This window comes from Schistocerca gregaria, chromosome 3, assembly GCF_023897955.1.
Source record: "Schistocerca gregaria isolate iqSchGreg1 chromosome 3, iqSchGreg1.2, whole genome shotgun sequence".
NCBI lineage: Eukaryota > Metazoa > Arthropoda > Insecta > Orthoptera > Acrididae > Schistocerca > Schistocerca gregaria.
Genome location: NC_064922.1, coordinates 285,983,112 through 286,005,127, shown reverse-complemented (window position 1 = coordinate 286,005,127; position 22,016 = coordinate 285,983,112). Strand labels below are relative to the sequence as shown.

Below are 22,016 nucleotides of genomic sequence, written 5' to 3'. Positions count from 1 at the left end.
AGCAAAACGAGGATAATGGAATGTAGTCAAATTAAATCGGGTGATGCTGAGGGAATTAGATTAGGAAATGAGACACTTAAAGTAGTAAAAGAGTTTTGCTATTTAGGAAGTAAAATAACTGATGATGGTCGAAGTAGAGAGGATATAAAATGTAGACTGGCAATGGCAAGGAAAGCGTTTCTGAAGAAGAGAAATTTGTTAACATCGAATATAGATTTATGTATCAGGAAGTCGTTTCTGAAAGTATTTGTTTGGAGTGTAGCCATGTATGGAAGTGAAACATGGACGATTACTAGTTTGGACAAGAAGAGAATAGAAGCTTTCGAAATGTGGTGCTACAGAAGAATACTGAAGGTAAGGTGGATAGATCACGTAACTAATGAGGAGGTATTGAATAGGATTGGGGAGAAGAGAAGTTTGTGGCACAACTTGACTAGAAGAAGGGATCGGTTGATAGGACATGTTTTGAGGCATCAAGGGATCACAAATTTAGCATTGGAGGGCAGCGTGGAGGGTAAAAATCATAGAGGGAGACCGAGAGATGAGTACACTAAGCAGATTCAGAAGGATGTAGGTTGCAGTAGGTACTGGGAGATGAAGCAGCTTGCACAGGATAGAGTAGCATGGAGAGCTGCATCAAACCAGTCTCAGGACTGAAGACAACAACAACAACAACACAGATGGTCAAGATCTTTTTATGAACTCTGTTAGTATGAGATGACCTTGATTTTGAGTATCAGGTTACACTTCCGGTATCAAGTAACATGGATTAGTGGATCAATAGGATGGCTTGAAACACCTGGACCGATAGGACTTGAGTTTTACCTTCCCATACCCTCTATTATATTATGGATCCAGTTGTCTGAGCCCCCTTAATTTGAGTTTTGAGTGTCATACTAAAGGGCTCATCATGCAGAGCTAGAAGGGACCAACCAGTGGCCCCAGGCATAATAAGACTGTCAGATTTGAGAGTAAATATCTGTCAATAATATTGTTATTAATAATTCATAAATATATTTGATTATTCTTAATGACACTATTATGAAAAGGATAATTGTTGCTCACCATATAGTGGAGATGCTGAATCACAGATAGCCACAACAAAAAGAGTGTCAAATGAAGCCTTGGCTTCCTCTCTCTCTCTCTTTCTCTCTCTCTCTCTCTCTCTCTCTCTCTCTCTCTCTCTCTCTCTCTCTCTCTCTCTGTGTGTGTGTGTGTGTGTGTGTGTGTGTGTGTGTGTGTGTGTGTGTGTAGTAGCAATTATCTTTTTCATAATAGTGTTATTATTCCATCCTGAATTTTCCATTGTTTGAAAATATTTACATTTTGTTATTTTTTTATTCCAGCAGTGTTGCAACACACATCTGCACATCTGATCCTATACGAGCACAGCTGTTGGACAAGGGCAATCAAGTATTCAGTATGCCATTATCTGCCACTGCAGCAGCAGCACCAGCAGCAGCAGCCACCAGCAGGTGGTCTTCCCAATTTATTGGACCTGGTATTCAACTGTTGTGTACTGCCACCACAGCAGCAGCCACAACACAAACTTCTGCATCTCAAAAAGTCTCAGCTAAATCCCACAAGAATACTGTTATTCGCCACCCCATACAACGTGACTGCTAGTGGTTCTAAACATGTGAATGTAGGCCTAGAAATTGGCTTTGAAGTAGTTATAGGAGCAGAAAATGCAAAACATGTTGGTTCTAAAGTGCAGTATTCACAGTATGAATGGGGCTATCGTAGTAGCACAATAGAGTATATAGTGAAGAATACGGTGACTGAATATGACCCATCACACACTCCTATTGATGTTCCTATTTTTGGATGTAAGGTGTCCACAGTTGATATGTATGGAGAATAAATGCTTGCATTAACCTAATATGTGATGAGTGTATGCCTAAAACATCCCAGTGTAGTAAAAGTGAATTTATGATCTTATCCTTTTTTTGATCTTATTTGAAGTGTTTTAAACTCTGACTGTATAGTAGTAAAGCCATGCTAAAACAATTAACCTGTGTGATTAAAAAACAAATTCCATAAAATTACTGTACTACAAAAAGACAAATTTTTGTTTATGTGAATATATATTATCATAATTGTTCTATTGTGCTCCTGAGTGAATTTCATTTTCTGTAAATTATGTCCTATTTAATGTTCCATGTTTTGATCTTTACCAATGTACTTTTGAACAATGTCAACTGTGTGCGAGTGTTGTGTGTTTCTGGCAGGAAGGAAGGAAGGAGGGATGTAAACTTTTTCTGTTGTGTTCAGTTATTGGACAATTTGCAAATTTCAGTTGTGTGCAAATGGAATGTATTTTGCTGAGTGAACATTGCAATCGATGGCAGTAAGTCATCTAGGACTATTAAATATGAAAATTACATACTAATCAGTTTGTGGTCTATGTTATTCGAGAAAAATGTCAACCTATTAGTTTTCCAGTCCTACAAGAGAATCTGGGTTCCAGATTCTACCACTAGAACTGGCCAATATTTTTACTCCATGAATATTATTACAATTAATGGTCATCCAAATGTGCGTAACAAAGGAGGTCATTAAACTGGTGCAATCGTGACCAGGATACTTGTACATTTGGATTTTTTACAGTGTTTATTTTTCAGGTGACCAAAAATCATATAACTGTGTTTCAAAGTGAAATGATTTTAAATCAAATATTTTTGACATAGTACATGTGGTGAAGTTTTGGAATGACACAACATTATGGACATACATGGTTGTAAAGGTTGAATCGCTATTATTAAAGTTGATGCCACCTGCCCAATTCAGGACAATAATAAGCTAAGTACCAATTAAAACATTTAATTTTATATTTCCTTAGTGCAGTGTTGTGTGAACATTTTGACCAGTTTTTTTTTCTTTTTAGCACTGATAGCTCATGAACAAATTTACAAAAAATGGATCATGATCAGAACAATGAAATAAATATGCCGAACCTGCTAGCTTCAACTAGTGACTTTAAACAGGATATAGCCAGTAAAGACATGTTCCAGGATGTATTTGACAATAGTCAACCAAAACAGGTATATGAAATCAGTGCAGACTCAGGATTTTTAGACAGTAGCATGTTAGATTCGAGTCCAGACCATGAGAAACAAGTACAGTTGCATGTAAGTAAAACAATTCTGGCTGAAAAATCCAAACAGTTAAATTTACGAGACATGTTTACTGCATTAATGTCATCAATGGAAAAAATAGTGAAAACTTGAAAAAAACTGTCATCAATGGAAAAGATTAGTGAAAAACTTGAAAAGTCAATAGTCTCAGAATGTAATTTCATTAGAGCAGAACTTGATGCACAAATTTCAAATGTTAAAAAAGACTTATTTGGTGTGTGTGTTCTCAAGTGAAAGCTATAGATGAATGTGTGAAAAAAGTACAGGGGAGGGTAGAGGCTTCAGGATCCAAAATATAATCATTAGAGAGTAAAATAGGGCAAGCAGACAAGGGTCTCAGATCTGAGATAAGTGCTGTTGAAGTTAGATGTAAAGATGCTTTTGGAGATACTAGTAAGCAAGCAGTAATCTTTACAAATAAGTTAAATGAAAAAATAGACAGTGATGCCTCAGATGTAGATGAAAAAGTTCAGAAGATCGCTGAGATAACAGACTCAGACATGTCAGACTTACATAGTGATGCCACTGTTATCAAAAAACAGGTATAACAGTTACAAGATGGGGCTTTTCTAAAACATCCTGTAATGCAGGGCACCCGAGTTTTCCTACTATGCCACTAATGTGTATCCCTAGTGACAAGAATTTTCTTGCAGTTGATTTTATATGACATTGCTGTGATAGTTTTCTGCCTGATATGAGTGATGAATTAAAAATTAAGTTTATTAAAAGATCATTAGAAGGTGAAGCCTTGTCATGTGCCAACCAACTTGACTGTAGAAATTTATCCATAGATGAATCTGAAAAGTGTTTCTGAACAGGCAAGGATAAAGAGTGAGTTTTTAAATGGTCTGATGTACAGGGACAAGAGAGAGGGTATAAAGAGTTTTGCAAAGACCAGATCATGAAACTTGTACACTTAGACCAACCTTTTGATGAATTAACTTAAATAGATGCACTTAAGAGAAGGCTACCAGAAAGAATTCAAGTGGGGTTAGTTTATGGGCCAGATGATTCTGTAGACCAGTTCCTGAAATATGTAGGAAAGTTGGACAGGCTCTATAACAGGTTTGGCCAACATAGTACTGATTTCAGGAGGCCAAACTGGAGTAACCACAATCATAATAGAAATACTAATAATAATGACAATTTTAACCAAGAACATAACAACAGTCTGGGAACGAATGACAGGAATCCACATAATTTTAGAAATTATCAGGATGTAGGACCAAACCATGGGGACCAACAGTTTTATGAGAATAGAAATTCTGGGAACAGAAATGGTGATAGAAATTTAGAAAATAGAGGTGGACACTTGTGAGATATAATGATAGTACAGGTGATAGGTTAAACTCAAACCCTGTCAGTTGCCAGTCCACAATCTGAGAGATGCCAAATATGACAAGGTAAGGACCAAATATAATCAATGTGAAAACAGACAAAAAATAAGACAGGTTCAGACTAGGAATAGTTTTAAGGTAAACAAAATATCTGTAGATGAGAGGTATTGGTACAAGTTTTGGCAAGGGCATATAATGAATCAGAGTAATTCAAAGGAGGTAAATGATGAGTTTTGTCTGGACAGTGGAGATTTAGAAAATCTGTTTAATCAGGAGCCTGTGAATGAGCATACTAGCTGCAGTGAAAATAATATTCTTGAAAATCTATTTGAGCTGAAAGAGAGTAATAATACCAAGGGTAATAGTGTAACATATAGTTCTGTAAATGATGGTGTTATTGATAATGATGTTGTAAATGATGCAGGTGTTGATGATACTGATTGTACTATTAGTGATTATAATGAGTTAGAAGCTAATGATGATGGTGCTAGAGATGTGAAGTATTTTGTGGCCGAAAGCTATGTTTGTGTGAATCTTCTTATTGTGCCTATCGCGGCTCAGCATCTCCGCTATATGGTGAGTAGCAACTTTCCTTCTCTCGTATTGTTACTTCTGACTTAAGAAATTATTCCATATTTATATAGGAGCCTTTGAAGTAAATGAAATGCCTTGCCCAATCCGTACAGACAGGTATACCATAAGTCCAGAAAACTCCTAGGTTTGAGAAACACTACTGATTTGAAGCCTTACATCCAAAAACTTAGTTTTCAAAATTTGCAGAAGATATGTAGGGGGGTCCCAAGATCTGTTTGCAACACTGCAGTGGCAATGTCACTCACTCTTCTTCCTATCCTGTCATTAGCTTGTTAAAAGTTAGGTAGTATCTCCAACTGTCTTAGATTTCAGGTAATGTATAGTTAACATTTTGAGAGAGTGACACATATATTTTGAGCAGAAACATTGGTGAGCAGTCATTTTTGACAGTAAATAGAGGCATAAAACCTATACAACACTGGTTATGTAAAATTTAGAGAGTTAACACCTATTTGATTATTTTCTGAGGACAAAAGTAATGGAGGAGGATGTTTTTCAGTTTGTAGTGAAAAAAAAAAGTTTTTCAATTATGCCAAGAAAGTAAGATAATGGAATTTTACAAAATGTACAAGTATATCAAATTGTGATGAACACCCCGAGTAACCAGTAAATATTAAAGTGTAAAAGGTTGCATTATTGCAGGAGTAATGAGGTTAGTACACAGTGTATACACAATTTTTGAAAAATCCTGAGGAAGTATATGGTATATATACCTATTAATAGAAGAGTACATCTGAGATGTTTAGTGTCATGTACTAGTTTTCACAGTGTTTGTATAATGTAACAAGTGAAAGTACAATGTATTAGAAAGTAATGGAGTGATCGTAGGCACTGTTACCTTTCTGACCCTTACGTTGAAGTAATATGAGTATATACAGTAATGAGTAATGCAAGCAATGCAGTGATTACAGTAAAGTAATAAAATATGTAAATAATGTAGTGTCTGTTTCTATTGTTGTACAACGGACTTGCTGCATTGGATGCACCGGTTCCTGTCAGATCACCGAAGTTAAGTGCTGTCGGGGGTGGCCGGCACTTGGATGGGGGACCATATGGGACGCCATGCACTGTTGCTATTTTTCAGGGTGCACTCATCCTCGTGATGGTGATTGAGGAACTACTCACCTGAATAGTAGCGACTCCGGTCAAAGAAAACCATCATAACGACCGGGAGAGCAGTGTGCTGACCACATGCCCCTCCTATCCGCATCTTCAGCTGAGGATGACATGACAGTTGGATGGTCCAGATGGGCCACTTGTGGCCTGATGATGGAGTGCTTTTTTGTTTCTATTGTTAGAGGAAAAGCTATACCAGTTCTGCTGCTATGTGGTGTTATTTTGTGAGGTTGATCTGTTGTGCAGTATGAAGCAGGTGATGTTTCTTAGGTGATTAATATTATGGAGTATTTAGTGGAGTAATGAGGTGATATTATGAGGACAGGAGAAGAAGTTATTATGTTGATGCAATGGGGAGATATTTGATGTATTTAATGAAGTATTGATGTATTACTGAAGTAATAAGGAGAATGAAGTTAGGTAGGGACTATTCAGGGCCTGTATTTTCTTACTGTGGAGAAAGTTTATGAAAGAAACACATAATCAGAAAGGTTAGTAATGTAAGTTGTTTTTGATCTGAAGTGACAGATTCAAGTAAATACTCAGCTATAATCATGTAGAAATGTTGATTCAATGTGATGTGTGACATCTTTTGTAATTTGGCAACATGTCGGTAATCTGTACAATGAAAAGTGATTAAATATTTTGTTGGTAATTAATGTGAAGTACATGACACTTGAAAATAGAAAGTAAACTGGAGAAAGTTTTTAGTGAAGTAACAACTAAATCTATACCGCATTACATACTTGTACACTGTTGAAAGGTAATGAGAAGCGAAAACTGTTTATTTCTGAACGTATGAAATTTTTTATGCTTACACTAGGCCATATAAGGTAAGTCAGGATGACACATCTGAAAATTTGATGGTTGATGTACTTAGTACTCAAGAGGGTATATGAATTGAACTACTTATTGAGACATGTAACTGCTTTGATACCCATCATCATCATCATCATTTAAGACTGAATATGCCTTTCAGCATTCAGTCTGGAGCATAGCCCCCTTATAAAATTCCTCTATGTTCCCCTATTCAGCACTAACATTGGTGCCTCTTCTGATGTTAAACCTATTACTTCAAAATCATTCTTAACCGAATCCAGGTACCTTCTCCTTGGTCTGCCCCGGCTCCTCCTACCCTCTACTGCTGAACCCATGAGTCTCTTGGGTAACCTTTCTTCTCCCATGAGTGTAACATGACCCCACCATCTAAGCCTGTTCGCCCTGACTGCTACATCTATAGAGTTAATTCCCAGTTTTGGTTTGATTTCCTCATTGTGGACACCCTCCTGCCATTGTTCCCATCTACTAGTACCTGCAATCATCCTAGCTACTTTCATATCCGTAACCTCAACCTTGTTGATAAGGTAACCTGAATCCACCCAGCTTTCGCTCCCATACAACAAAGTTGGTCGAAAGATTGAACAGTGCACAGATAACTTAGTCTTGGTACTGACTTCCTTCTTGCAGAAGAGAGTAGATCGTAGCTGAGCGCTCACTGCATTGGCTTTGCTACACCTTGCTTCCAGTTCTTTCACTAAGTTGCCATCCTGTGAGTATATGCATCCTAAATACTTGAAACCGTCCACCTGTTCTAACTTTGTTCCTCCTATTTGGCACTCAATCCGTTTATATTTCTTTCCCACTGACATTACTTTCGTTTTGGAGATGCTAATCTTCATACCATAGTCCTTACATTTCTGATCTAGCTCTGAAATATTACTTTGCAAACTTTCAATTGAATCTGCCATCACAACTAAGTCATCTGCATATGCAAGACTGCTTATTTTGTGTTCACATATCTTAATCTCACCCAGCCAGTCTATTGTTTTCAACATATGATCAATAAATAATATGCACAATAGTGGAGACAGGTTGCAGCCTTGTCTTACCCCTGAAACTACTCTGAACCATGAACTCAATTTACCGTCAATTATAACTGCTACCTGACTATCCATGTAAAGACCTTTAATTGCTTGCAAAAGTTTGCCTCCTATTCGATAATCTCGTAGAACAGACAATAACTTCCTCCTAGGAACCCTGTCATATGCCTTTTCTAGATCTATAAAGCATAGATACAATTCCCTGTTCCACTCATAACACTTCTCCATTATTTGCCGTAAGCTAAAGATCTGGTCCTGATAACCTCTAAGAGGCCTAAACCCACACTGATTTTCATCCAATTGGTCCTCAACTAATACTTGCACTTTCCTTTCAACAATATCTGAGAAGATTTTACCCACCACGCTGATTAAAGAGATACCTCTGTAGTTGTTACAATCTTTTCTGTTTCCATGTTTAAAGGTTGGTGTGATTTCTGCTTTTGTCCAGTCTGATGGAACCTGTCCCGACTCCCAGGCCATTTCAATTATCCTGTGTAGCCATTTAAGACCTGCCATTCCACTGTATTTGATGAGTTCTGACTTAATTTCATCCACCCCAGCTGCTTCATTGCACTGCAATCTATTGACCGTTTTCTCCACTTCCTCAAATGTGATCCTATTTCCATCATCATTCCTATCCCATTCTACCTCGAAATCTGAAACATTACTGATCGTATTTTCACCTACATTGAGCAACTCTTCAAAATATTCCCTCCATCTGCCCAAGGCATCCACAGGATTCACCAGCAGTTTTCCTGACCTGTCCAAAATACTTGTCATTTCCTTCTTACCTCTCTTTCGAAGACTGCTAATTACACGCTAGAATGGTTTTCCAGCAGCTTGACCCATAGTCTCCAACCTGTTTCCAAAGTCTTCCCAAGATTTCTTCTTGGATGCTGCAATTATCTGTTTGGCTTTGATTCTTTCTTCAACATAACTTTCTCTGTCTACCTGAGCTCTAGTATGTAGCCATTTTTGATATGACTTCTTTTTCCTTTTACAGGCTTCCTTGACTGTGTCATTCCACCAAGCTGTTTGCTTCATCCAAGGCATTCTTTAGCCACTTCTAGTATTGTGTCCCTGTACATTGTCCATTCCTTTTCCAATGACTGTAATCGACTACATTCAACTAGCTAGTACCTTTCTGAGATCGCTGTCATGTACTTGTGCCTAATTTCCTTATCCTGAAGTTTCTTCGCTCTTATCCTCCTACATAAGGACCTGACCGTTGTTACTGTTTCTGAAAATCTGATGAGAGGTTGGAGTTATTTTGTTACTTTTCTGAAAGCATGATGAGGTATATACTAAGTGTTTGAAACATTGTACTCCAGATGGGAGACCCTATACTGAACTTGTCTTGTGCTTGATGTGTACCAAGTGTACAACCATACAGTGACTTATTGAAACATGTAATGATCAACATTTATCTGTGCAGAAATTCTAGTTCTTAAGTGTTACAACACAACCATATCCCACACAATGACTTGTAAATATCTTAGTGCCATTACATATTTACTTTTATATTTTGTTATTTATGTAACTGACTATGAGTATGAGGCTGATTCTTGAAAGATACTAACAGATACAAAGACTACTTTGCTATTTAATACTGTACCCACACCCCATAAGCACTGCATAACATTTATCATTTTTGCAAAAACCTTGAAGATACTGTCTGATATCTAGTAATACATGTATACTATTCTTTGTCTTTGAACTACTTGCAAACAGTGCAGAATGCACCATGCAATTTTACATAGGTGTCTATGACACAGAACTCTGAAACAAACAAATCCTATCTTCACAGAAGTGTGTAAAAGATATCAGGGAAGTTATTGAAATCTGTGGGCACTTGTTTCCCAAAATCTTATACATAGTATCATCTGTATACAGTATATAATTTTGCGTATTACCTAAGTGGACATTTCCCAATTCTATCTAGCTTTAAGTGAATTTTCAACCAGAAATGGTATGTAAATTTCAGACAACTCCTTGATTAGGGGAGAACATTTTCATTTTTGTGCTTTAAGTGTTACTTACATAACATGTTTTATAGACATTCACCATAGTGCTTCTAAGTGTAAAGTTTGCAAAATTATTATTCATCAGAAAAAATAGGTTTGTAAATAAACCAACAAAAGGATTAAAATATTGTAACCAAAGCATTGTACATAAATAAACTAAAAATGACTCTGTAAATAAAGCAATGGAAGGATTAAAAAGAATTGTTAATTAAAAAATAGCAGGCAATACTGTTAACTAATTGTATTGTAAAACATTGTTATTAATTAACCAGTAGTTAATTTTTTACATATCACTGTTATTATTTCTTGGCCCTTTCACTACAGAGCTGTAGAATTATTGTTAACAATAATTTGCTGATAATAAACATGAACCTCTGATAATAAACCTAACCCTCTCTCTAAGATGCACAGACCTCGAATGGAGGAGCTTACGTAATTGAGCTAGTTGTAAAGGTATGGACAGGAAGGAGGAGTTGAATCTTATTGGTCCTGGGGAGACAGAAGAGGTTTTCTGCCATTTTAATGTGTTCCCATTGGCCGAGAGAGATGTGGGCTTCCCACCAATTTTGTATCGTACAACACTATGTTAGCAGCATTGAGTTACATCATGACCTAGTCTAGTTGTCAGTCGTCCCAGGTGTGTGGGTAAGGCAGGGTTCCCCTTTGTGACCTTAGAGATAGCTCACACAATTACCTAAGGTGGATGGGGATTCTCCAGGGGGAATGGGAGGGGGGGGGGGGGGGAGGGTCACCCTTGAATATAACTAGACAAAGTATGTAACCTAACACCAGAAGTGCAACTTGATACTCAAGGCCAAGGTCATCTTGTACTCTTAGTAGATAACTACTCACCCCTGTTAAGTGAGTGGGTGGAACACTATTCCTTATTGACTTGTTGGACAGTCCATGTTGATAAGGCAACTTCATTCAATACACCTGTTCACTGCCATGACTCACGTCAGCAGCAGAATCACATGGCAGCCTGATACCAGCTCTATACCGTCTATGGTGCTCCAAAGTGACTGATATGCTCCTTATGGGGGGAGAGGAGTGGAATTAATATTTTTATCTGGTGAGCTCAGATGACAACTATTATTATTCCCTTTGTATCTCACCTTCACACACACAGGCAGTCAGGTCAGCATTCAATTTCACCTGTACTCCACAATCCATTGTAAGAAGAACAGATCACCATATATAGTTCAGGACAAATTTTAATATCAGATAGATTTTTCCTTCATTTATTAGAGACTGGTGTCTAGATTCCACAAATCACTTAATTTACACATATATGCTACAGTTGCCTATGTCCTGCAAAATTTGAGTCTTATTAAAAAAAGTCTCCTCATGATGCTGATGCCATTTCAAACTGTGGTCATTGACTGCATCTGACATTATGTTGGGGTAAACATGGCAGTCAAAAGGTGGGGCTTTAGTACAAGCACTACATGAATATCTCAAGTGTGATCTGAATGTAAATGAATGTTTGTGGATATATTTGTCTGGAAGAGTTCCAGAACCTCTGGGGAAATTTCAAGCAAACATAACTTACTTAGTAGAATACATGGTAGGTATCACATTCAGATGTGCTGACCATCTCACCTGATAGCACTGCATAGAAATATGTAGGCACACTGTACACACATGTTTAACTTATACACAACTATGAACAGAATTGGGATTTTTCATGTTATTGTGTATTATTATTATTAATAAATTATTTATTTGTTAAATAAATAAATTTTCCATCATTTAACTGGTTTCTTGCATATAAGAAATATTTAAAGGATCGCTCCCTAAAATTTATCTAGACTATTTTTCTGTGGTCAGTGAAATGTTAGCATAAAGTCTCTGAAAGACGTCAACCTCTTTCATCAAATTGGAGAGTATATTACTTCTTTTTCTGGGATAAGAGGCTCATACAGAGTTATACCACACAGACCTGTGGTGTAGAGGAAGTCACAATAATGTCATTATAAACTCTTTGTAACAGTGAGTTTCAATTTTTAAAACGTTACATATCAATCATATTTATATACTTCAAGGGGTTGTAGAAGTGACTTCATAGTTAAAGTTTTGATAAGGTACTCATATTTGGAAATGTACTGTTTACATCTAAAATAAATTGGAAAATCATATCACTTACAAATCTCTCGCTTCACAGTACGCACACAGCAGAGTCAACGAGTTCTGACCAGTGTGTTCTACAAAGGTCATGGCATTAGCAATTTCAAAAGTGTGGCATGTCTGTGGAGCACCACAGTCAACCCGTCTATTCGTGAACATACCAGTTTCCTGCAGCTGTTGTTCTACTCTGATGAAAATGATATGTGATGTGTGCTGCGGAATGGGAGATTTGAAAATGATCTGATCTTCAAATGTACACTCTAAGAAAAAATAAGAATTATACACCATGAAGGAATTACCTGAATGGGATGAAACTGCAATAGTGAAACATGTCAGGCGTATGGCTGGTCAAAATCCCAAGTTCATGGGAGGGCCCTGCCACATAATGCTCCAAGTGTTCTTGGCCAAGATAGGGTTTGATAAGCATGAAGACCAGCTGTAAAATTTATCGCCGTGAGCAGGCAGGCATTATCTTGTGGAATTGTAAGTCCAGGATGGCTTGCAGTAAAAGGTAACAAAATAGCATAGAATAACATTGACATCCCACTGTGCTGTAAGGATGCCGTAGATGAGAACCAAAGGGGTCATGAAATGACGTCCCTGACCGTCGCTACTAGTTGTCAGGCTATGTGGCAAGCAACTGTCAGATTGGTATCCAGCTGCTGCCTGGTGGGTCTCCAGATATGTTTCTGCTAGTCATCAGGACCAAATTTGAAGCAAGATTCATCACTGAAAACAATTCTACTCCAGTCAATGAGATTCCAGGCCAAATGTGATGACACCACTGCAAACAGGGCTCTTTGGTGTACAGAGGCCAATGGTATCCAGTGAAAGGGGCGCTGTGAGCTCAGCCTCCATTTTGTGAGCCACCTATTAATCGTCCTTGTGATCGTTGGAGCACCAGTTGCATGTCACACTGACAATAATGATGAACTGATGGCACTGAGTGCCTCTCTGACAACTGCTCGATCCTCACGTTCTGTCGTCTCTCTAGGTTGACCGCTTCCTTCTGAACGCTGTGTCCAGCTGTGGTTCACTCATTCCTACCAACATCATTGAATAGTGGCATTGCTCCTATTCAAATGTCAAGTGATTTGCTGATTACTCCAGCTGGATTCTTTGGGCCCAACTACACATCCTCTCTCAAATGCTGGCATCTGTGTATATAGTTCATACGCTTGTTGGTGAGGCACAATTAGTGTTCAACTGAGTACATGGAAAGAAATTCACATAAGACTTTATGCCATGGCACTGACATGTCCTCTGTTTACTACTGAGTACATGGAAAGAAATTCACATAAGACTTTATGCCATGGCACTGACATGTCCTCTGTTTACTATCCTTGGCACTTGTACGGTGAAATTGCTCATCTGCATCACACATTCATCCATCAGCTGGCAACGTTTAAAATTTGGAAATTTGTGATAAGGTCTTATGGAACCAAACTGCTGAGGTCAGCAGTCCCTAAGCTTACACACTACTTAATATAACTTAAACTAACTTACACTAAGGACAACACACACACCGATGCCTGAGGTAGGACTCGAACCTTCGACGGGGAGAGCCGCGGGGACCGTGACAAGGTGCCTCAGACCACTCGACTACCTCAAGCGGTTAGCCAACATTTATAATTTAATTTTGAATTCCCCATTGATACATGTATGAGTATCAGTTTGTGACCAATTTGCATAACTCCTTCATGGTGCACCTTTTTTTTTTTGTCTTACAGTGTATTTTATATCCATTAGGTATGTTTCTGGATGTGGGTTCCTTACCAAAACTTTGTTTACTAAGTCCCCTCCCTCAAGTTGTGAAACGCCCTGTATAGTTGATATAAATTAAGTTTCTATTTTCACACCACAACCTTTAACTGTAGAAACAGGTTTTTGTTTCTTTACTCTGAGAACTTATATTGTAACTTTTTTCATTTTCTTAACTTTTTGTCTTTGTTTGATTTCAGCCTTCTTTATTATTCTTGCTTTTTTTCCCTTGTTGATAGCTTTCATTCTGAAGAAAGTGCATGTCCTTACAAAACACATTGCAATGAAGTTTCCTATCACTGGATATTTTGAATTTATAATGTCATTTAACATTATAGAATCTACTGAGTTACCATTATGAAACCATCATGGAATTGTTGAAATTCACTTTCCATTTAAAAAAAAAAGAAATTCTATAAACAGCTCTGTTGGCTTCATTTAATACCCATGGAAGTCGAAACTTGCTGGCAGATTAAAACTGAGTGGAAGACTAGGACTTGACAGTGGAACCCTTTACCTTCTGCAGGCAAGTGCTCTACTGAGTACTGACTGAGGCAGCCAAGTAGGACTTGTGACACATCCTGACAGCTTTACTCTGCCAATATCTATTTTCATACCTTCCAGACTTTACAGAATCTGCCAGGAAGTTTCATATCAGCCCGCACTCTGTTGTAGAGTGTAAATTTATTCTGAAAACTCCTGGAAATTGTTTGAAGCCAGTTCTTTCTGAAAAAAATTATGTGTTCACTTAGGTTAAGTACAAATTATGCATGTTTACATTTAACTCTATAAGCAACACAAATTGAAAATATGTCTAACACTTCAACATTCAGATCTGCAGCATTTTCCCTTTTGTATTCAGTGCAGTACTTTAAGAAGACCATTTCTGAAATTATTTCCCCAACCTCCTCGTTCTTGCACTCGCTTTCTAAGCTTTTGTGAAGACAAAGCATTCTGCTTCTTATAAAATGACACCCCTAAAGTCGATATTAAGTTTCCAATGATATATCAGCACTTAAGATGTAACTGATATGGGTTTGTACCTATATTTTTGTTTATATTGCTACAGTATCGGTATCAAAATCAAATGTTTGATAATTTGCTGTATGGTAAGAAATGAGAATATGTAATGGTCTTGGGGAAAATATTTGCCATTCACATCACAAATAATGAGAATTAAAAAGTAGTAGTGTCTAGGTAGTGTATAGGTAATACATATGCAGTAGTAAACATTATGCGACACAAAGGAGTTACAGAGTGGGCATTGATTTAAATCAATAGGAAAAGTTGAACATTTTTGCTGGACCAGTATTCGAACCCAGGTCTTCTGCTTACTAAGCAGATGCTCTGAGCACTAAGCCATCTGGACACAGTGGTCATTGCAGCTGCATGGACTACACTAGCACACCTCCTGTCAGAACCAAATCCTCAACATGACCACACATTACTAGTGTAGTGCCCTTTGTCCATTATTCTCATTACTCACAGCATTTTGCCTTTCCCATAAGAGTTCAAGCCTGGTGTGCATCCGCTCTGAATGTCCAAATGAACAGACACCACATATTTACAATTAAGGAAAGGATCTCTTCAGTGCAGATGCACACCAGGCTTGAATCCTTACAGTCATTCGAAGCTGGTGTACATCTGAATATATAAAATTAAGGGGAGGAAGGGAAATGATCTCAAACAGTGTTTTAACAGTCAGTTTCGCTGCGTAAGTTAAAATTCGGAAACATCACGTACCTGAGCAAATGATACCTTGTGATGCTGTGAGTATCCATCTTTTTGTGCCAGTATTACTGAGGTATCAGTATAATTATGGGTTCTGTTATCAATACTAAATATGGTACTGGAATGCCTGGAGACTGACCCGTTCGCCGATCTCCTCCGAGTCGTATCGGTGCATCGGCAGCGTGCACAGCTGCGGTGAGAACCGTGTCACGGGGCCGGCGGCCAGCACGTACGGGTCAGGCGTTCGGAAGTGCTCGTCCACCAGTACACCACCATCGAAGGGTAGCGAAGCGCGCCGCAAAGCTGCACACGTGACACACCCATCACTCCCTTTATATCTATACTAGCTTAGCGTAGACTGTATGGTCTGTACAGATTTTATTTTTCTTTAATCGAATTATTATTTGAATGTCTTTTCCAAATGTACTTGTTAGTTAAAAACGATTCTGGTAGCTGGAGTTGGAGGTTTTTCTTAATCATGCCTACGTTTCCACATAAACTTTCATCCCCTAACACACATGTCTCTTTATTTCTAAGCGAGAAGTGAAATACCAGTTTTCATAGATTTAGCTTAAAAATAGTTCAACATAACGATATGTTTTCTTAAAGTTTTTATCCCCTATTTCAACCCCTTACAGATTGAATTTCCAAAATCGCTGCAACAAGTATTTCTTTATTTCTAAGAGAGAAGCTAAATACAAATTGTCATAGATTTAGATTAAAAAATTATTTTACAGTTAAATATTTCCATAAAAACTTTCATCTCCTATTTCACCCCCTTGGGGGGTTAAGTTTCCATAAACACTGAAAGACGTATTTATTTGTTTCCAACCGAGAAGTCAAATACCAACTTTTGCAAATGCGGCATTAAAAAAATGCAGCATTAAAAATGCTTTACTTAAACTTTCACCCACTGTTTCAACTCCATAGGGCTGAAATTTCCAAACATGCTAAAGTAAGTATTTCTTTATTTCTGACCCAGAAACAAAAAATTAGGTTTCGTTGACTTATTTTCAAAAAATCTTTCATTCCCTATTCCACCTTTTTAGGGGTGCAATTCCGAAAAATCTCTTCTTAAATCATGGCTACAAATAAGATCAACACCCTCTCCAAATTTCAAGTGTCTATTCTTAACAGTTTGGGCTAGGTGACGATGAAGCAGTCAGTCAGGATATTTCCTTTAATAGACAGAGATATACAAAAGTACGTATGTGTGTGACGTCCAAAAACGTTCTGGAATGCCTGGAGCAATTTAAGGACCTGTTCACGTGCGAGGCCGTGCACCCACATTCAAGACGCAGATAGCTGAAGCAATTCGTTTCACGCTGACAATCTTGCACGCTTTCATACGAGAGGCGCACAGCTTCGCCTTCGGTTCACCCGTAGCCAACGTGTAGCATGTCAAGTGAATCGTGGCTACTCACTGCGGCTACTCACTTTAGCCTCGATGCGCACGAACTACTTAACAGATGTGAAACAATGGAGCCATGCACACAGCGACAGTGCTGCTGCGAACCTGCCACGGAGACAGTAATATGCTGCGAATACATAGAAAGATAGTTCCCTTATCAATTAGCTACAAAATAGCAGGTCAGCAACTGGAATCAGTTAATTTCATGAATTATCTGGGAGTACTCATTAGGAGTGATTTAAAATGGAATGATCATATAAAGTTGATCGTTGGTAAAGCAGATGCCAGACTGAGATTCATTGGAAGAATCCTAGGAAATGCAATCCGAAAACAAAGGAAGTATGGTACTGTACGCTTGTTCACCCACTGCTTGAATACTGCTCAGCAGTGTGGGATCCGTACCAGATAGGGTTGATAGAAGAGATAGCGAAGATCCAACGGAGAGCTGCGCGCTTCGTTACAGGATCATTTAGTAATCGTGAAAGCGTTACGGAGATGATAGATAAACTCCAGTGGAAGACTCTGCAGGAGAGACGCTCAGTAGCTCGGTACGGGCTTTTGTCAAAGTTTCGAGAACATACTTTCATCGAAGAGTCAAGTAGTATATTGCTCCCTCCTACATATATCTCGCGAAGAGACCATGAGGATAAAATCAGAGAGATTAGAGCCCACACAGAAGCATACCGACAATCCTTCTTTCCACGAACAATACGAGACTGGAATAGAAGGGAGAACCGATAGAGGTACTCAGGGTGCCCTCCGCCACACGCCGTCATGTGGCTTGCGGAGTATGGATATAGATGTAGATAGATTTAGAAAACATCGTTCTTGTGAAATACAACTATCTCTTTACTCACGTGAAGTGTTGAATGCTATTGACAAGGAATTTCAATCTGATTTCGTATTTCTAGATTTCCAGAAGGCTTCTGACACACTATCAGACAAGCGGCTTGAAGTGAAATTGAGTGCTTGCAGAATATCGTCTCAGTTATGTGACTGGATTTGTGATCTCCTGTCAGAGAGGTCACAGTTCGTAGTAATTGACGGAAAGTCACAGTAAAGCAGATAGCAGATGTGATTTCTGGAGCTCCTCAAGGTAGTGTTATAGGTCCTTTGCTGTTCCTTATCTATATAAACGATTTAAGAGCCAATCTGAGCAGCCGTCTTAGATTGTCTGCAGATGATGCTGTCGTTTATCGATGGGTAAGGTCATCAGAAGATCAAAACAAATTGCAAAATGGTTCAGAAAAGATATCTGTCTAACGTAAAAATCGGCAACTGACCCTAAATAACGAAAAGTGTGAGGTGATCCAGATGACTTCTAGTAGGAACCTGTTAAACATCAGTTACACAATAAATCAGTCAAATCTAAAGACCGTAAATTCAACTAAATATCTAGGAATCACAATTACGAACAACTTAAATTGGAAGGAACACAAAGACAATATTGTGGGGAAGGCTAACCAAAGACTACGTTTTATTGGCAGGACATTTAGGAAATGTAACAGATGTACTAAAGAGACTGCCTACACAACGCTTGTCCGTCCTCTTTTAGAATACTGCTGTGCGGTGTGGGATCGTTACCAAATAAGATTGACGGAGTACATCGAGGGAATTCAAAGAAGAACAGCACATGTTGTCTTGTGGCAAAATAGGGGAGAGAGTCTCACTGAAATAATATAGTATTTGTAGTGGACATCTCTAAAACAAACGCGTTTATCATTGTGGCACAATCTTCTCGTAAATTTCAATCACCAACTTTCTCCTCTGAATGCGAAAATATTTTGTTGGCTCCGACCTACACAGGGAGATACATAATGAAATAAGGGAAATCAGAGCTCGCACGGAAAGATATAGGTGTTCGTTTTTTCTGCGCACTGTACGAGATTGGAATAACAGCGAATTCTTGTGTAAGTGGTTCGATGAATCCTCTGCCAGGAACTTCAAATGTGATTTGCAAAGTATCCAGGTAGATGTAGATGAAGATGAGGCGGGAGAATGAGCTTGCCAACCACTGCTACTGCGCAGCGACTTCATCGCCCTACTGGAGAATTGGGCAGCGCACACGTGTTCGCCAACTTAGCAACAGACGCCTCCTGCCTGCTATGGATCCAACCGGTTTGGATGTGGACTGTAGAGTTCCAAGAGTGTAAAACGTTTTGTGAGGGTTTTGCTGCGAAACCGGATCAGCAGAGAAATAATCCAAGCAGGTATTGCTGTTCACCTATTTTGTGTTTGTGTTCTGATGGTGGCGTTGTTGCTCGATAATGGCCCGTGCAAAACTTGAAACTGCCCTAACTCGCGAATACACTGCTCTCCCTGGAGAGAGGCTTTCCATCTATATGTACAAGTCTTCAGTCAATAATAACAATTAAAAAATATATCCTGATGTTTCAGCCGGTTCGGTACAGTCACTGCTTTACTGTATAGCAGCAACACTGTCTGCTTTCTTTATACTATGGGTGTAGTAAAGGTTTCTTGTGCGTGTCTGACAACAGAGAAAACAGTGACTATATTAGATGCAGGATGTTTCACTGCGAAAGGCAAAGTAGGACAATACTGTGGAACTCTTCCCTACTAGACTATTCAAAAATGTCAAAAAAGGCTGAAGCCTGGAATTAAATATGCAGATTATATAAAGGAGGTTTTGAGATCTTACTACCACAGGGGAAAAATCATAGGTATGTGAAAAAATTCGTATTAATCTTTACCAAGGCGTTCACTTCAGAAACGTGTACGTCATACTTTCTTCTACAGTTCTTTCCGTGTCAACTGACGATAAGAAACAAATTTTCTTTCTTACGTACAATTTTTCGGACTTAAACACGAGATCACTGCCATTCGCGTTCTCCAGTAGTGTGCTGCTAAAGGAGTGGTGTGCTAAATTAATGCGAATAGTTTTCGCTGCTCTTGAGCTGCAGTTTGTAATCGAGCTAAATTCGATGTCTCTGAAACCATCGGACTGCAATTTTACTTCAAATTTTACTCTGTCCAGAGTGCGAGCAAAATTGTGAGTTGCAATGCAGCATTTTATGATGCTTTCAGTAAATTCGAGGGAAAAAATTCGTCACTTATCTATCGGATAACGTTCCAAATGTACATTCCGTAAGAAGTCTTACTCTAGACAGATTTCACTACTCCATTTTCTAAAGACAGAGCTCTCTCCCAGCCAAAGAACAAATTACATTCGTGGGCAAATCGAATGCCCTCATCTGCGAAAAACAAAAAACGTGGAGGCCCTATATGGTATTGTAGGTGTGAACTAGATATTACGATGATGTTCTAGAATTTTCGTCTTGAAAGTCTGTTTAGCAACCAAGAGCAACGGCTCTTTGCCCCCAAGACCACTTCAGGAAGCGCCTCGCTGCATCCAAATGTGCGGTAAAAGGTGCCCTTAACATCTGCTACAGTCGACTCTTATTAATTCGAACCAACATAAATCGAATTTGTCGACAAATCTAGTTACACTTCTCTGCAGAACTTAAGGATGAGATAGATAAAATAACATACCACATTAACAACTCGGTGGAGATAAATGAAAGTGCGGGAGAATATTGCCCGAAGGCACGTAAAGCTGGTCGTCAAATGACGTGAGGTCAGCCTGACTGTAGTGCCATATGGGGCTAGCAACGCAACACGAGGCAGTTGAAGGAACGGGAAAAGGCAGTATATGTCAATCAGCGAGCTGTTACGTTACACTGTGGTGGCGTTCTTCATTACAACAGGTCCCGGAGGCAACATCTGGATGACTTCACACGGCTGAGAATCATCGGGAAACTGCAAGAAGAACGCAGTGTCACGACTGTTTCCAGGATGTTTCCAGGATGACACTGTATGACTTCATCGAACAGTGCAGGTAGAGGACCTTTTCGAATGAGAGGATATTCTGGGAATGCCGACCGGAGTGGCCGAACGGTTCTAGGCGGTAGGCAGTGCTCAGAGCTATTTGAACCATTTTATTCTGGGAAGGAACTGGTCTGCCTGTTCTCCCAGCTTAGATCCCATTGAACACATATGAGATGCATTGGGGAGACGTGTTGTAGAACGTGCACATGCACCAACGACCATGGAACAGTCGTCAACCACGAAACTTCCTGGCTGATTAAAACTGTGTGCTGGACCGAGACTCGAACTCAGGACCTTTGCCTTTCGCGGGCAAGTGCTCTACCATATGAGCTACCCAAGAACGAGTTACGACCGGTCCTCACAGCTTTACTTCCGCCAGTACCTCTTCACCTACCTTCCAAACTTCACAGAAGCTCTCCTGCCAACCTTGTAAGGCTAGCACTTCTGGAAGAAAGGATATTGCAGAGACATGGGTTAGCTACAGCCAGGGGGATGTTTCCAGAATGAATGCACAGAGTTTTAATCTGCCAGGAAGTTACATATCAAAATTTCATTCTGGTTGTCAACCACGTTGGTGGAGGAATGGAAACTCTATCATAAGACCTTATCAACCTTGTGGCCAGCATGGGAACACATAGAGCACGCATAGTCATTAGTGGTGATACACCCTATTAAGTGCCATATCCTAACTTTTGTAATGTCCAGGCGACCATAATGAATTGCAATGACTTCATTGCAACCATTGAATGAAAGTGTCATTTCTGTTCGTCTCATTGAGGATTTTTTTCAGTTGCCTCATGTAGTATACTGTAGCAGTTCTTTCTATGTATTGTCCAAGCTTCATCGGGCCATGCTACTTGGCAGTAACACATCGTACGAAAGTCATTTTCGTCCTTAAGTTATGCACGCCAGTGTAGTTGTCTAGTTCCTTGGAGCAACTGGAGCTGACATTTGGGGAGCCACAACACCTGTCCCGTACACTGCCCCGTCCTGCCATCACGGTATAACTGGCCGACAGTTTTCGGGTTCTGTACGCTCACTGGCAACAGACC

At 39.1% G+C, this 22,016-nt stretch overlaps 1 protein-coding gene across 1 annotated transcript in view; it reads right to left on the bottom strand.

Annotated features, from left to right (window-relative positions):
• LOC126355344 (cilia- and flagella-associated protein 61-like) overlaps positions 1–22,016 on the bottom strand; it is a 223,683-nt gene that overhangs the window by 68,177 nt on the left and 133,490 nt on the right. The window contains exon 9 of the mRNA XM_050005638.1: positions 15,847–16,010. Within this exon, the coding sequence (XP_049861595.1) occupies positions 15,847–16,010 (164 nt within the window). The remainder of the gene's footprint in view (positions 1–15,846; positions 16,011–22,016) is intronic.